This window comes from Erythrolamprus reginae, chromosome 10 (assembly GCF_031021105.1).
Source record: "Erythrolamprus reginae isolate rEryReg1 chromosome 10, rEryReg1.hap1, whole genome shotgun sequence".
NCBI classification, from domain to species: Eukaryota; Metazoa; Chordata; class Lepidosauria; order Squamata; family Dipsadidae; genus Erythrolamprus; species Erythrolamprus reginae.
The window spans coordinates 8,138,750-8,156,408 of record NC_091959.1 but is presented as its reverse complement, the minus strand read 5'-3'; the positions used below and the strand labels follow the sequence as shown (position 1 = coordinate 8,156,408).

At 41.7% G+C, this 17,659-nt stretch overlaps 1 protein-coding gene across 1 annotated transcript in view; it reads right to left on the bottom strand.

The window, feature by feature from the left end:
- Positions 1–5,924: 5,924 nt before the first annotated feature.
- The window catches only part of AP4E1 (adaptor related protein complex 4 subunit epsilon 1), a 30,057-nt gene continuing 18,322 nt past the window's right edge, over positions 5,925–17,659 (bottom strand). The window contains 8 exon segments of the mRNA XM_070763466.1: positions 5,925–6,091; positions 7,062–7,219; positions 9,897–10,081; positions 11,385–11,948; positions 13,207–13,468; positions 15,106–15,232; positions 17,173–17,239; positions 17,241–17,288. Coding sequence (XP_070619567.1) covers positions 5,931–6,091; positions 7,062–7,219; positions 9,897–10,081; positions 11,385–11,948; positions 13,207–13,468; positions 15,106–15,232; positions 17,173–17,239; positions 17,241–17,288 — 1,572 coding nt within the window. The 3' untranslated portion in view covers positions 5,925–5,930.

Here is a 17,659-nt window from a genome sequence, read left to right as displayed (position 1 = left end):
CCGGGCTCTATGGTATGAGTCTCAGGACAATTCAAGGGTACAAATTTCAGAAACACACACACTTGAAAGTTCAAAAACAATGTTCTTTATCACAAAAATTCAAAAGAAACAAAACACCCTTTTTGTATTGCAAAGAGCACTCGTCCCAAAACAACCTGGTAGTCCCTACAATCCCCTTAATCAGTCCTTAAGTACTTAGCTAGCAGCTGTGAAGGAACGTCACAGCCCTCCTTCTTCCACGAAGTGAGACCCCCACACTTTGCTCTGCTTTGGTTTCAAAGTCGTGAAAAATCAAAAGTTCAGTGGATTTCAAGCTGGCTGAAGCATAGACATCACAGAGTTATTGTTAATGGCGAGTATTCTGAGCAGAGACAGGTTACAAGCGGTGTGCCACAAGGGTCTCTTCTGGGTCCTATTCTTTTTAATATGTTTGTGAGTGACATAGGGGAAGGTTTGGTAGGAAAGGTTTGCCTATTTGCCGATGACTCTAAAGTGTGCAATAGGGTTGATATTCCTGGAGGGGTCTGTAATATGGTAAATGATTTAGCTTTACTAGATAAATGGTCAAAGCAATGGAAACTTCAGTTTAATCTTTCCAAATGTAAAATAATGCACTTGGGGAAAAGGAATCCTCAATCTGAGTATTGCATTGGCAGTTCTGTGTTAGCAAAAACTTCAGAAGAGAAGGATTTAGAGGTAGTGATTTCTGACAGTCTCAAAACGGGTGAGCAGTGTGGTCGGGCAGTAGGAAAAGCAAGTAGGATGCTTGGCTGCATAGCTAGAGGTATAACAAGCAGGAAGAGGGAGATTGTGATCCCCTTATATAGAGCGCTGGTGAGACCCCATTTGGAATACTGTGTTCAGTTCTGGAGACCTCACCTACAAAAAGATATTGACAAAATTGAACGAGTCCAAAGACGGGCTACAAGAATGGTGGAAGGTCTTAAGCATAAAACGTATCAGGAAAGACTTCATGAACTCCATCTGTATAGTCTGGAGGACAGAAGGAAAAGGGGGGACATGATCGAAACATTTAAATATGTTAAAGGGTTAAATAAGGTTCAGGAGGGAAGTGTTTTTAATAGGAAAGTGAACACAAGAACAAGGGGACACAATCTGAAGTTAGTTGGGGGAAAGATCAAAAGCAACGTGAGGAAATATTATTTCACTGAAAGAGTAGTAGATCCTTGGAACAAACTTCCAGCAGACGTGGTTGGTAAATCCACAGTAACTGAATTTAAACATGCCTGGGATAAACATATATCCATTGTAAGATAAAATACAGGAAATAGTATAAGGGCAGACTAGATGGACCATGAAGTCTTTTTCTGCCGTCAGTCTTCTATGTTTCTATGTTTCTATGTTCAGTGATTGATGCACGACACTTGTTTGGTGCAGCAGGATAATTTATTACATTGCAATTATTTTAAGTTAGGTGGTAATACCAACGGTAAGAAACCACTTCTTCAGTCAAATTGAAAATAGAAAGGAAATATAGAGAGGGTACAATTAAGGAAAACCCAGTAAGCCTCAAACCCATGTTTTGTTCTGTTAAGCTCTATATACTTAGCAGAGTAGGACAATAAACATTTGGGGGTGCAGATGGATAAATCTTTGTGTCAGGAAATGGCTAGGAACTTTCTCATCCTCCAAATATGCCTCTACTACAACTGCAAATTATAGTGGAGAATGCTGGGAGTTGTAGTTGAGCAAGATCTGGGAAGCCACAAGCTCCCCGCTTAAGCCACATTGGATGACAATGGTTAAAATCTGCATAGACTTGAAATTATAGCTTTCCTAAACTTTTATAGGATAAATCCTATAATATACCATTAATAGTAGAAACGGTATTTCCAATGTATTCATTCTCCCAACCCCTAAATGTCGTTTGGCGGGCCCCAGGGGAAGAGCCTTCTCTGTGGCGGCCCCTGCCCCCTGGAATCAACTCCCCCCAGAGATTAGAACGGCCCCCACCCTCCTTGTCTTTCGCAAATTACTCAAGACCCACCTTTATCGCCAGGCATGGGGGAACTGAGACATCCTCCCCCAGGCTTTTATATTTTATGTTTGGTATGTATGTGTTGTACGGTTTTAAATTGCTGGGGTTTTAGATATGTTTAATTTTAATATTAGGTTGGTCTCACTGTTATATTGTTTTTGTATTACTGTTGTGAGCCGCCCCAAGTCTTCGGAGAGGGGCGGCATACAAATCTAATAAATAATAATAATAAATTCCTGTTTTTAATCCATAAGGCATATATAGTAAACATGATCATACAACAGTCTGTAGATAATTTAACCCAGGGATCTCCAACTTTGGCCATTTGAAGATGTGTGGCCTTTTCCGGGTCCCGTCAACTAAACAATGTCGGTTGGTGGGCCCCAGGGGAAGAGCCTTCTCGGTGGCGGCCCCGACCCTCTGGAACCAACTCCCCCCGGAGATTAGAACTGCCCCTACTCTCCTTGCCTTTCGTAAGCTCCTTAAGACCCACCTTTGTCATCAGGCATGGGGGAACTGAGACATCTCCCCCAGGCATATACAATTTATGCATGGTATGTCTGTATGTATGTTTGTTTAGAAAATGGGGTTTTTAAAATATTTTTAAACTGTAATTTAGATTTGTTGTAAATTGTTTCACTTTGTTGTGAGCCGCCCCGAGTCTGCGGAGAGGGGTGGCATACAAATCTAAATAATAAATAAAATAAATAAACATATAGAATTCCCCACCATTGCTAGCTAGGGAATTCTTAAAGTCGCCAAGGTTGTAGACCCTTGATCTAATACATTTCTTTAGTGCATTTTACAGAATTCCTTTATGACAACACTGAAAAATCAGGAGAGAAAAAAAAAAACCCTACCAAAATTCAATCCCTTTGTTAGTTAATTGCATTGCACTTTCTTAAATGTGAGAAGATTGAAAGAGTGAATGTTCTAGTTAGAATTGTGTGCAATTCACAAAAGATGTCTCTATTTTCTCTTACGGCGCCTTGCAACCTACTTAGCAACACAGTCTTCTATCCATTAACTACACCTACATACCCATAATTGTATGTTTTTCAGAACAAGCTACATTCCTGGGAATAAGAAACGGTAAGCAAAAGAAATTCATGGCATAAGCTAATAATAATAATATTTTTTTTTAAAACTATATACCTAGTGTTCCTCAACTTTTGCAACTTGAAGATATAGGGACTTCAACTCCCAGAATTGCCCCCGCTAGCAAAGTGTAATAAAAAAGGCCACAAAATGATGGCCCATAAATTAATCATAATTTTATATTAGCGATCAAATCACTCTCTCCCTCTCAGCCGAACCCACCTTACAAGGTTGTCCTTGTGAAGAAAACAGAAGGGGGAAGGAATATAAAATGTTTGCATCTTGAGTTACTTAAAAAAAAAAACTACAGGGTCCTTCCAAGGTCATCTTGATGATAGATAGAGATAGGTAGGTAGGTAGGTAGGTAGGTAGGTAGGTAGATAGATAGATAGATAGATAGATAGATAGATAGATAGATAGATAGATAGATAGATAGATATAGATGATAGATAGATATAGATGATAGATAGATAGATAGATAGATAGATAGATAGATAGATAGATAGAGATGATAGATAGAGATGATAGATAGATAGATAGATAGATAGATAGATAGATAGATAGATAGATAGATAGACAGACAGACAGACAGACAGACAGACAGATAGATGATGGATAGATGATAGATAGATAGATAGATAGATAGATAGATAGATAGATAGATAGATAGATAGATAGATAGATAGATAGATAGATAGAGATGATAGATAGATAGATAGATGATAGATAGATAGATAGAAAGATAGATAGAAAGATAGAGATGATAGGTAGATAGATAGATAGATAGAGATGATAAATAGATAGATAGATAGATAGATAGAAAGATAGATAGATGATAGATAGATAGATAGATAGATAGATAGATAGATAGATATAGATATTTTGTGTGTATGTGTGTAAAACATATTTTTGCTGATAATGAAAAGGAAGTATAGATCTATTTCAAACTATTTGGCTCTCATCCGCTAGCCATACCCTTACCAGGATTTGAACCTAAGGAGTCTGCCTTTAAGGCAATAGCTTTAACCACTACACCATAGGTTCTCCTCCTCTCAGCTTGTACCAGGGAGGAGTTATATCACCCTGGTATACCCAAATATGGTTGGGAGCACACTGCTTCCTTTTTGCCTCTTCCGTTTGGCAAAAAGGAAGCAATATGCTCCCTCCCATATTTGGGTATACCAGGGTGATTCAACAGGGAAAAAACAACATATAAATCTTCCCTGGTACAAGCTGAGAGGAGGAGAACCTGTGGCCTAGAGGTTAAAGCTACTGCCTTACAGGCAGACTGCCCAGGGTTCAAATCCCAGTAAGGGTATGGCTGGCTGATGAGAGCAAAATAGCTTGAAATAGATCTATACTTCCTTTTCATTATTAGCAAAGATACAGTATGTCACACACACACAAGTATATTTATATGTTTTCACATGCCATAGACAGCGGGAAGATGAGGAAGGACAAGTTCACCAAGTCAGATCTGGAAGTTGACGCGGAAACTGTAGAAATACTGTATTACAATACCTAGAACCACACGGCGCATCTCAAGCTGTGTTTGCAAAAAAAGGTACTTTCTTGATTCCCACACACACACTTGTCATCCTACTATATATCCATACCATTAGAGACAGAATCCCAACTCTGAGGTCTCTGACTGTTGAGGTGCAGTCAACGATGACCGGTACCAAGTTATGACCCAGCCATGATGCCTTGATAGGGCAAGTCATGGATAAACTTATACACTGAAGATTATCCCTGTATTTTCGTGATCCGCAGGTTGTTTCTATAAGAAGCCACCTCAAGACCTTCAACAGAATAAGCAGAGGGAGTGTAATGACCAAGTAAGTCAAGTAACTCATCCTACGAATAACCCTCCCTGTGAATTATACCAGGGATAGGCAAAGTTGGCTCTTCTATGACATGTGGACTTCAACTCCCAGAATTCCTGAGGTAGCGTGATTGTCTCAGGAATTCTGGGAGTTGAAGTCCACAAGTCATAGAAGAGGCAACTTTGCCTACCCCTGAGTTATCCAAATACATTAATACCGTGTTTCCCCGAAAATAAGACACTGTCTTATATTAATTTTTGTTCCAAAAATTGTGCTACGTCTTATTTTCGGGGGGGGGGGGGGGTGCCTTATATTTCTCAAATAAGACAAATTCACAGGCAGAAAAGCTGACACCCCCAAAGAAAGTATACCGTACGGTACACTGATTACGGTACGGTACTTGTCAGTATGGCACCCACACACACAAATGACGGCACTTATATGGTACAACAGTATACTCCCGCTATTGCAGCTTCCGGCCACCAGAGGAGCTAGAGTCTACGCACTGTAGTGGAGACTGTAATGGCGGTGAGACAGCAGCAGACTGTGTCTGCTGTACTGGATGGTACAAAGCGATGGAAGTGGCCAGCAGGGGACGCCATGTTATTACGGTACCGCTATGAACAGCTTTGAATGGTACCGTATGTTTTTCCACCGTACCGTATGTAAACTTGACTACACCTTATTTTTGGGGGGTGCCTTATATTAGCAAATTCTGCAAAACCTCTGACATGCCTTACTTTTGGGGTACGTCTTATTTTCGGGGAAACAGGGTAGAAAATGTGTGCCTTGCATAACATGTCTCAATTCAGCTCCCCGTACCTTGCTGCCTTGTCAACGCCAGGCAAACCTCCTCATGGGTTTTTTCCTTCTCATTGGAGGGAAAACCACACTTATACCAAGATACATCTTCACTCCATGGAGAACAGAAGGTGGGTTCGGTAAATGCCCATGCACAACCACCCCCTTCTTTCATACCAGTCCAAAAAAAGGAGACCGTGTGGTTTTCAGGATTCTTCCATCACCTTCTGACATTGATAAAGTAAACAGTCCGGTAGAGCAGGACAAGGAGATCGGAACCACAAGGCCAATGTCCCAGCGTGGAGCCGACAGTGGAGAAGACATGGGATTGACGGAAGCAGTTGACAAGCGGCTATTCCTTCATTTCCTAAAGACGACATTTGTAAAGTTCTTAATTATCTGGGTTTCAGGCACAAAGGATCAGGACCATACATGTAATTGCAGTTGGGGAGATTTATTGCTTGGGCTCATATATTATAAGAATCTATCCATAATCTCCCTCAATACTTCTCTATCTGTTGGTATTCTATTCAATTTCCAATTCTGTGCATAGACAATTCCAGCTGCAGTAACTATACAAAAAATTAAATTTATTTCTTCTTTATAATGGATTGTGCTGAAATGAATAGACTTACAATGAAAATTAAAGATACAGAAGACATAGAATTTTATAAAATTGGGGGGAAATTTTTATGAATGGATTGAAAAGGAAAACGGATAAGCTTATGAGTATTTTGAAAGATTAGATTTATTGGATTTATATGCCGCCCCTCTCCGCAGACTTCCAGCAGGCGTGGTTGGCAAAATCCACAGCAACTGAATTGAAACATGCCTGGGATAAAGATATATCCATCCTAAGATAAAATACAGGAAATAGTATAAGGGCAGACTAGATGGACCATGAGGTCTTTTTCTGCAGTCAGTCTTCTATGTTTCTATTTCCCCAAACATCCTTTTTTTTCCTCCAATGACTGAGGAAACAGCTGGCTCTGATTCCTGTTCAACTCTCACTTCCTTAGATTTCAGTTTAGATGTAGAAAGGTGAGAGAGAGAGAGACACGGAATTATTGAACATTTTCCCTCCATTGAGAATTTGGGGAGAATAGAAAATAATTATTGACTTCTTGTCTGTATCTCCATGTTCTTGAAACTCTGCAAGGGGGTCCACATTTCTGAGGAAAACCTGAATGGTTTTACCTCACAGAGAAATAGCTTCACCTCAGTCAAGAGCCAAATCTTTCCAATTTTGGAAAAATGTGGTTTAACCTACGGGCACTATAACCCAGAACTTCGGGATCAAATATGTCATGAATTTGAAACGATGTGAACTGACCTACCTATGATATCAACAATATGCAGCTTCAGTTTTTGCTGAAAGATCTCAAGCGCCAACGGCAGAGCTCCTTGAGGTGATGCCACCTTTAGATTTTGTCTGACTTCATTGGAAATGGAGAGCCAGAGTTGTCCGTATTCATTTGTGCTCATCTTCATTGGTCTGCAAATAGGGTTGTCAATAGAAATGAAGTTTAAAAAAAAGTGTACAAAAAGGAAGAAAAATATGTAATATTTAACATGGAGGGTCTATCTGGCTGGGTGCTGGAAAAAAACAAAAAAAGCACTAAATTATCCTCTCTTTTTACACACACACACACACACACTCACACAAAGCAGTCGACAGATTAAGCTGAACATTACACTCCAAATCCCTCTGTTAACCATCATTAATTATATCAGTGTTTTTCAACCAGTGTGCCGTGGCACACTAGTGTGCCGTGAGACATGGTCAGGTGTGCCGCAAAGCTTAGAGAGAGAAAGAAAGCAAGAGAGAGAGAAGGAAAGAAAGCAAGAGAGAGAAAGAGTGAATGAGCGAGAGAGAAAGAACAAGAGAGAGAGAAAGCAAGAGAGAAAGAGAACAAGAAAAAGAAAGCAAGAGAGAAAGAGAAAGAGATAGAGAGAAAGCAAGAGAGAGAAAGAAAAAGAGGGAGGGAAGGAGAGAGTAAAAGACATAGAGGGAGGTAGGGAGGGAGAAAGAGAGCAAAAAAGAGAGGAAGGAAGAGAAAGAGGGATGGAGAGAGAGAGAAAGAAAGAGAAAGAAAGAGGGAGGGAGAGACAAATAGAGCGAAAGGGAGGAAGAGAGAGAGAGATAATTTTTTTGTCCAAACTTTTTTTAGCAGCCCCCCCCCGCTCAATGTACCCCAGGGTTTCGTAAATGTAAAAAATGTGCCGCGGCTCAAGAAAGGTTGAAAATCACTGAATTATATAATATATATTGATTTTTTTGTACTTACTAAGGTTGAATGTATGTATGTTTTTGTTTTACTGTTGTACTTGTTGCTTATATCCTAAGATTTTTATTAATATTGCTTCTTCATTGCTTATTTGACCCCTATGACAATTATTAAGTGTCGTACCACATGATTCTTGACAAATGTATATTTTATTTTATGTACGCTGAGAGCATATGCACCAAGACAAATTCCTTGTGTGTCCAATCGTACTTGGCTAATAAAATTCTATTCTATTCTATTCTATTCTAAAACAACTTTAAAAAAAAATTAAATTCTGAATAGAATTTTATTGACCAAGTGTGTGATTGGAAACACCAAGGCAAATTCCTTTTGTGTCCAATCACACTTGGCCAGTAAAATTCTATTCTATTTTATTCCATTGTATTCCCTATTCTATTCTATTCTATTCATTATGACAAAACAATAAATTTAAAGAAGGGAAGAGAAGAAAAAATAAGACTAAAAGAATGGGCAGCACTAATCCTTTTACTTGATTTAATTCATCTACTGTGCATTTTAAAAACTTGAAATACTTCCTGAAATATCGCCTTGCAGCCAAGACAGTCAAGCTAAGAAAGATTTCATTAAAAAACAGACATTGGAATAATCATTAAGATAGCTCAAGTTGAAATAAAAATATACTTCGCTGTTGAATTAGCCAAAATATAAAGACATGCTGTTTACAAGTTGCCTGTTGAATCTTGGCAGGTCCCTGTTTATCTAACAATCTTGGAAGCAGTCAATGTTTTCCAACATTAAAAAACCAAAGACAGGGAGGGAGAGGAGGAGAAAGAGAAACGGAGAGGTAAATCCTTTAAAGCCCTACATGGCATTGGACCAGATTACCTCCGGAACCGCCTGCTACCGCACGAATCCCAGCGACCGGTAAGGTCCCACAGAGTTGGCCTTCTCCGGGTCCTGTCGACTAAACAATGTCGTTTGGCGGGCCCCATGGGAAGAGCCTTCTCTGTGGCGGCCCCGGCCCTCTGGAACCAACTCCCCCCGGAGATTAGAATGGCCCCTACTCTCCCTGTCTTTCGTAAACTACTCAAGACTCATTTATACCGCCATGCATGGGGGAGTTGAGATATTCCTTCCCCCTAGGCCATTACAAATTATGCATGGTATGTTTGGTTTTATAATAAGGGTTTTAGTTGTTTTATTATTGGATTGTCACCTGTTGTTTTTATCATTGTTGTTAGCTGCCCCGAGTCTACGGAGAGGGGCGGGATACAAATCCTACGTTCCTTCAATATACCAGGGTGATCCGACATAAAAGAACATATAGCCCCTCCCTGGTACAGAGCTGGAAGGGATCAGGTCTGATAGCTCAACTGCTAATTCTCTGCCTTACAAGGCAGAGTCCACCAGATCGAATCCCAGTAAGGAAGGGTGTGGCTAGCTGATGAGGCCAGAACAAGGCCGAAATGGGACCATCCTAGTCTCCCTTAATTTTAAAATTCCAGCTAAAAAAAAAATTTGACATATATATATATATATTTTTAGTGTCTATGCGACGTTTCGGTGAAATCACATTCACCATCATCAGGCTGAAGTTATAAGCTTCGTGCTGCTGTAAATATAAATATAAATATATAACTATATTTACAGCAGCACGAAGCTTATAACTTCAGCCTGATGATGGTGAATGTGATTTCACCGAAACGTCGCATAGACACTCAAAATATTACACGGGGCAAAACCCGAACTCAGAACAATCTACATACATATACCCGTGAAAATCTACAAACAGACACACACACACACACACACAAACAAACAAACAAACAAACAAATACGGTAAATTCCAACTGTGGGATAGAAGCTTATCAAGTAACTAGTTTACGTTTCACATCTATTAAGAAATTTATTGTATATAGTTACCTAATAAAATCCAACAGCTCTAAAGAGATAGAAAATCTGAGACGGATGTCCAATTCTAGAGCATAACTGATGCAACCAAAGATTTTTCCTGAAGAACAAGGTTTCTCCATCTCTACATAGACCTGGAAGCTTTCTGTCTTCTTACTTTCTATCACAGCAAGTTGGCAGCCAAGTTTTTCTACCATCTTCGATATAAAAGAACGGGAGGAAAACAGGGGTTCAAGATGCTTTGTTGAATCAAGCAGAAAGAGACAGACTTCCGGTCACATGATTGTCAAGCCACTCCCACCTGGTCACATGACTGGCAAGCCATACCCACAAAATAAGCCACGCCCAGTTTATCAACATCCATAACTCAACCCCCCCCAAAACTTTATGGATTACCCACATAAAACATAATTACCACACAAAATATGCCAAATTCACTTAATAACATTACTACAAATAATTAAAACTGAAGAGAAACAGCTAACAATTGAAATTAAAGGTTGTTTATGATTAAGATGTTGTCTATATAGTTGGCAAAAGATTTCTCTCTCTCTCTCTTTAATCGTGTTCTTAACTTTCTCACTTTATCTCTTTTACTCTTAATATTTTCTTTATTTCTCTTTCTGTCCAATTTATATTATTTATACAAGCACGAAGCTTAAACACAACTCCCTCTTCTCAGGCAAAAGTAAAAGGAAGTGACTGAGCAGAATAATGAGTTTTTATAGGAATTAAGCATAAAAAGTATCAGGAAAGACGTAAAGAACTCAATCTGTAGAGTCTGGAGGACAGAAGGAAAAGGGGGGACATGATCGAAACATTTAAATATGTCAAAGGGTTAAATAAGGTTCAGGAGGGAAGTGTTTTTAATAGGAAAGAGAACACAAGAACAAGGGGACACAATCTGAAGTTAGTTGGGGGAAAGATCAAAAGCAACGTGAGAAAATATTATTTCACTGAAAGAGTAGTAGATCTTTGGAACAAACTTCCAGCAGACGTGGTTGGTAAATCCACAGTAACTGAATTTAAACATGCCTGGGATAAACATATATCCATTGTAAGATGAAATACAGGAAATAGTATAAGGGCAGACTAGATGGACCATGAGGTCTTTTTCTGCCGTCAGTCTTCTATGTTTCTATGCTTCTATAGCTTCAATGAGGAAGTGATGAAACAGCCTTGAATATTAACTCTTCGAGTACAAGTAAACTCTTTAAGTACAAGTTTGGTACAAGTTTACAATATGCAGTTCAATGAGGAAGTGACGAAACAGCCTTGAATATTAACTCTTCGAGTACAAGTAAACTCTTTAAGTACAAGTTTGGTACAAGTTTACAATATGCAGTTTACAATGGCAATCCCTAACAACCATGTACCCTGTACTAACAATTGTCATACTGTGTATTATATGTTTTGTTTTTCTTTTAATGTAAATATTTAATAAAAAAATTTATTTATTTTTTTAAAGGAGAAAGAGCCAAGAGTGGTAAAAATGGTTACCTTAAAATGTTCAGACTGTTGGAATTCCAAACTTACGTCTTTCAGAAGGGAAGGGCTTTTATTAGCGAGAAGTAAAAAAACCAGGAGAGTGTCCTCTTTCCAAACCTTAGAAAAGTATACGAGCAGGGATTCGTTGCCGCAGAGTTCCGAGATGTCTGAATGAGGATGCTGGGCTACTTCTTCTGGGAGGGGAGGCAAAGGTTGCTTCTGAACCGGAGCGGGAGAACTCGGCGAAGGATGAAAAATGTCCACGCAATCATGGTCGAATAAAGAAGAAGGCGAAAATTGGTGATCCGGGGTCTTTTCATTCAACCCACCTTCCGGCAACGAATGGGAACGGTCGAGCATCGCCTTGGATTCGGGCATTTCAGGAGAATGCAAGGAAGCTTTCCTGAACTTGAGGTGTCCGTGGTTTACAAAAAGGTCTTTCTTTACGGTCATCTCTTCCCGAAATAGGGAAGTGGCAGGGGTGCTTTCCGTAGGCGAGGAGCTTTCATTAGGGAGGGCTTCGTTGGCTTTCGATTTCCTTGTAAACTTCTGGGCTGCGGAATCCGCTTTCCCCATCTTAAGACAGGATTTAAACGAAAACAGAAGTGTGAACGGACCACCTCGTTGAACGATAGCTCTCCACCACTAGTATGTTTGGGGTGATGACTATGTGTTGTTTTATTGGGTTTTAAACTCTCTTATCTGTTCTTATTTTATGTATTAGGGTATTTTAATTTTTGTAACGATTTTACCGTTGTAAGCCGCCCTGAATCCACTAGGAGAATGGAAGTCTATAAATTCAATAGATAAATGAATGGATAGATAGGTAGGTAGGTAGGTAGGTAGGTAGATGATAGGTAGATAGATAAATAGATGAAAGATAGATAGATAGATAGATAGATAGATAGATAGATAGATAGATACAGTAGGTAGATAGGATAGGTAGGTAGATATCATAGACAGAGAGACAGATATATAGATGGGTACAGTATGTAGATAGATAGATAGATAGATAGATAGATAGATAGATAGATAGATAGATAGATAGATAGATAGATAGATAGATAGATAGATAGATAGATAGATAGATACAGTAGGTAGATAGGATAGGTAGGTAGATATCATAGACAGAGAGACAGATAGACAGATTCAGTAGGTAGATAGGATAGGTAGGTAGATATCATAGAGAGACAGATATATAAATAGGTACAGTATGTAGATAGATAGATAGATAGATAGATAGATAGATAGATAGATAGATAGATAGATAGATAGACAGATAGACAGACAGACAGACAGACAGACAGACAGACTGTAAATAAATAGATAGAATAGATAGATAGATAGATAGATAGATAGATAGATAGATAGATAGATAGATAGATAGACAGACAGACAGACAGACAGACATTGTAAATAAATAGATAGAATAGATAGATAGATAGATAGATAGATAGATAGATAGATAGAAAGATAGATAGATAGATAGATAGATAGATAGATAGATAGATAGATAGATAGATAGTAGACAGGCAGGCAGGCAGGCAGGTAGACAGACAGACAGACAGACAGATAGATAGTAGATAGACAGACAGACAGACAAACAGACAGACAGATAGACAGATCTCAGCCAAAGCAATAGCAATTTATATACCGCTTCATAGGGCTTTACAGCCCTTTCTAAGTGGTTACAGAATTAGCATATTGCCCCCAATAGGGGAAGGGGAAAAGAAAGGAGGAAAAGAGAAGAAGAGAAAAGAAAAGAAAAAGGGAGGGAGGGAGGGAGGGAGGGAGGGAGGGAGGGAGGAAGGAGGACACAAGTTAGCCATTTTACCAGATTAGTGCTATTTTGTGATCCCAGCCCGACAAAAAGTGCTGAAGCCAGCTGCTGCTTTTCTTTCATCCCTTCGGTGGGATCCGTCACTTCTTCCTTAGGTTGCAACGGGAAAGTGCTAGCCACGGTCTCTACTGATGGGCCGCCCTGGAGGGAAGCCTCTACGGTTTTCTCTTCTTTGTCTTCTTGGTTTTTCTTCTGGGGGAGGTAACCTTCTTTGCTCCACAATTTCTTCACGCCTCCAAGCTTCAGGCTGTTGTTCCTAAAGAGTGGGTGGAAGAGTGGTTAGAATGATAGAATCGTAGGGGCAAAAGGGACCTTGGAGGTGTTTTGGTCCACCAAGGAGATCTTCAATATTTTTATACTGTGGTGACCAAAATTGATTGCGGCATTCGAAGTATGGCCTGCTCAAGCAGGGGTTGGACTAGAAGACCTCTGGGGTCCTTTCCCACTCTGTTATTCTGTTCTCTTGGACCTTGGTGGAAGGTCTTAAGCATAAAATGTATCAGGAAAGACTTAATGAACTCAATCTGTATAGTCTGGAGGACAGAAGGAAAAGGGGGGGACAGGATTGAAACATTTAAATATGTTAAAGGGTTAAATAAGGTTCAGGAGGGAAGTGTTTTTAATAGGAAAGTGAACACAAGAACAAGGGGACACAGTCTGAAGTTAGTTGGGGGAAAGATCAAAAGCAACATGAGAAAATATGATTTTACTGAAAGAGTAGTAGATCCTTGGAACAAACTTCCAGCAGACGTGGTTGGTAAATCCACAGTCACTGAATTTAAACATGCCTGGGATAAACATATATCCATTGTAAGATAAAATACAGGAAATAGTATAAGGGCAGACTAGATGGACTATGAGGTCTTTTTCTGCCGTCATTCTTCTATGTTTCTATGTTTCTTCTGTCCAAGGAAGGAGATTTTATGCGATTCTAAACAAGTCATTATTTTATTCCCTGGTTAGGACTTTAAAAAAACTTTATTTGGAGCGAGTAACAATGAAAAAAAAGCCTAAAAAAACTTAGGGCTGGAAAAAAACTTCGGAGGGAGTAGCAATGAAAAAGCCTGCAAGCTGGGGAGATTGTTAGCACCTTGTTAGGGCTGGGGGGGGGGAGATGTGAAAAAGCTACATTCGGAATATAAGACACACCCAAATTTTCAACCTCTTTTTGGGGGGTGGGCTGCATCTTATATACAGTAGTACCTCTAGATACGAGCTGCTCCACATGCGAGTATTCCAAGTTACGAGCTGAGACGCGAGAGAAAATTTCTGTTCAACACCCGAGCTCAAATTCGGGATATGAGCCGAGCGTCCACTAGGTGGCGCAAGAATTCCATGTTTCCAGTTATCTCGGCCCGGAAAAACAAAGTCTAAAGGCATTCGTTCGAGATGCGAATTGATCGACATACGAGCTCTGGTCTGGCACGAATTAAACTCGTATGTCGAGGTACCACTGTACTGAAAAACATGATAATCATACTCACTTTCCCCCCAAAGTTCCTTTAGCTTCCATTCCCTCAACCATGTCAACCCTATAAGCAAGAATTGAGTCCAGTGTAGATGTCCTTCTAGTTGTCTCTTTTGTATAGCAAAGTTGTCAACAAGGCACATCAAGAACCTGTCGGATCTCCTACTCGATTCAGAATTGCAGTCTTGCCCATAACATTGCATTTTGCTTTGCCCTGACTTTGACAGAGGTTATGTGTTGGGAGCCGCCCCGAGTCTTCGGAGAGGGGCGGCATAGAAATCAATCAATCAATCAAATCAATCAAATAAACAAATCACTCAATCAATCAATCAAATGTTTTGATGGCCAAACAGTTGTGTTGCCAGATATGAATGGAGGGCAGGCTGTATTTCGGAAGTTCTTGTTGAAGAGACAAACATACGTACTCTTTCTGTCCCGTCTCAGCACTATTATCCGAGCCCAGAGAAACTCCGGTTGGAGACTGCCTGCCGGTAATTCTTGATACAGGGAAGCTCCGAGAAAGGGATTCTCCGTACGGTTCAAAATTCAAAGCTGCAAAAAGAAATGACAATTGTCAACATTTGTCAAACCAGAACGTAATATCTACTGCAAAAACTTGGAAAAATTCAGTTAATAGTAATGGCACCGGACCAGGGTATCTACGAGACCGCCTTCTCCCGTCAACAAAACAATGTCGCTTGGCGGGGCCCAGGGGAAAAGCCTTCTCTGTGGTGGCCCCGACCCTCTGGAATCAACTCCCCCCAGAGATTAGAATTGCCCCCACCCTCCTTGCCTTTCGTAAGCTCCTTAAAACCCACCTCTGTCGTCAGGCATGGGGGAATTGAGACATTCTTTCCCCCTAGGTCTTTATAATTTATGCATGGTATGTTTGTTTGTATGGATGTTAGTTTTATAATAAGGGTATTTTAGTGGTTTTTAGTATTGGACTTGCACGATGTTTTTATCACTGTTGTTAGCCGCCCCAAGTCTACGGAGAGGGGCGGCATACAAATCCAATAAATAAATAAATAATAAATGATAGCAACTACCGTGTTTCCCCGATAGTAAGACCCCCCCGATTGTAAGACATATGGGGGGTTTCAGGGGGGTCGGCTAATATAAGCCATACCCCGAAAGTAAGACATATGTCTTACTTTCGGGGAAACACGGTACTAAAAGCGAGGGAGGCGTCCGCTACTCCCGCCGCCGCCTTTGCTCTCCCCACCGCGCCTGGGGCTGCCTGCCTGCCTGCTGCCGTAGCCGGGCTGGGCGCGGGGCATCCTCGGCGTTGGGCAGCAGCGGGAGGAGCCACAGCCTCGGGAGCCGGCCAGCCGGGCGCCCCCAGGACGCGCATCGCGGACCGGCCCCGCCGCGGCACAGGAGGGATGGAGGCCGGGCCTGACGGGCAGCCGCGCCTGCCGCGCAACGCCGCCTAACGCCGCCCGCCCGGAGAAGAGGCCTCGCCTGGGCCGAAGCCGCCTTTGGTCTCCCCGCCGCGCCTGGGGCTGCCTGCCTGCCTGCTGCCGTAGCCGGGCTGGGCGCGGGGCATCCTCGGCATTGGGCAGCAGCGGGAGGAGCCGCAGCCTCCGGAGCCGGCCAGCCGGGCGCCCCCAGGACGCGCATCGCGGACCGGCCTCGCCGCGGCGCAGGAGGGATGGAGGCCGGGCCCCGATGGGCAGCCGCGCCTGCCGCGCAACGCCGCCTAACGCCGCCCGCCCGGAGGAGAAGAGGCCTCGCCCGGGCCGAAGCCCAAAGACGAGCCGGCCCCGGTGCCCGGGACAATATAACACATACCCCCAAAGTAAGACACAGTGGGGCTTTTGGGGGTAAAAAGATAGTAAGACACTGCCTTACTATCGGGGAAACACGGTAGACATATATACAGTGGTACCTCGTGATACGAACCCCTCGTAATACGAACCCGGGGTTCAGAAATTTTTTGCCCTCTTCTTACGAACTTTTTTCGGCTTACGAACCCACCGCAGATCGCAAAATGGCGCTCCGTTGGGCGCCGCCGCCCAGCTGTCACCTTTTAAAACAGCCCGGGGGGCTTCTCGGCGTTCTCCTGAACCCGAACTTTTCGGGGTTCAGGTTCGGGAGGCCGCCGAGAAGCGCCGCTGCCCGGCTGTCACCTTCTGAAACAGCCAGGGGGCTTCTCGGCATTCTCCCGAACGCCCGAACCCGGAAGTTCGGGTTCAGGTTCCAGTGGCAGCCGAGAAGCGCCCGGCTGTTTCAGAAGGTTACAGTTGGGTGGCGCCACTCAGCGGAGCGCCGTTTTTGCGATCTGCAGCGGCATTTTCAGCCGATCTGGAGGCTAGAAAGGAGGTGGGGGAATCCCAATAGGGAATTCCATGGGCGGAGCTTTTGACGTCGCGAAGATTTCTATTTTTGGGTTGTTATATTTTTAAAGAATTACAATTAAAAAATTTTTTTTTAAAAAAGGAAGCAGCGAGGAAGTAAAACATGATCTTCATTTCTTAGAAAGCGGTCACCTTTTTCCTGGGACAGTTTCTCTTCTTGTCTTTGGTGATGAGGTTTGTAAGGCAATGCACCCTGGTCCCAGTCCTTCGGCCACAAAGCCATCTAAGAAAGACAAGGAAGCGTCCACCTGCATAGAATCAGACATGAGTTGAAGATTATTATAGGGTTAGATGTTTTGAAAAGTAACCTAACGTAGATCGATTATCAATATTTGCCAAGAATGTGGAATGCCTGACTGATTGATATTGAATTAAGCAACCTACTTATTTACATAGAAACATAGAAGTCTGACGACAGAAAAAGACCTCATGGTCCATCTAGTCTGCCCTTATACTATTTCCTGTATTTTATCTTGCAATGGATCTATGTTTATCCCAGGCATGTTTAAATTCAGTTACTGTGGATTTATCTACCACGTCTGCTGGAAGTTTGTTCCAAGGATCTACTACTCTTTCAGTGAAATAATATTTTCTCATGTTGCTTTTGATCTTCTCCCCA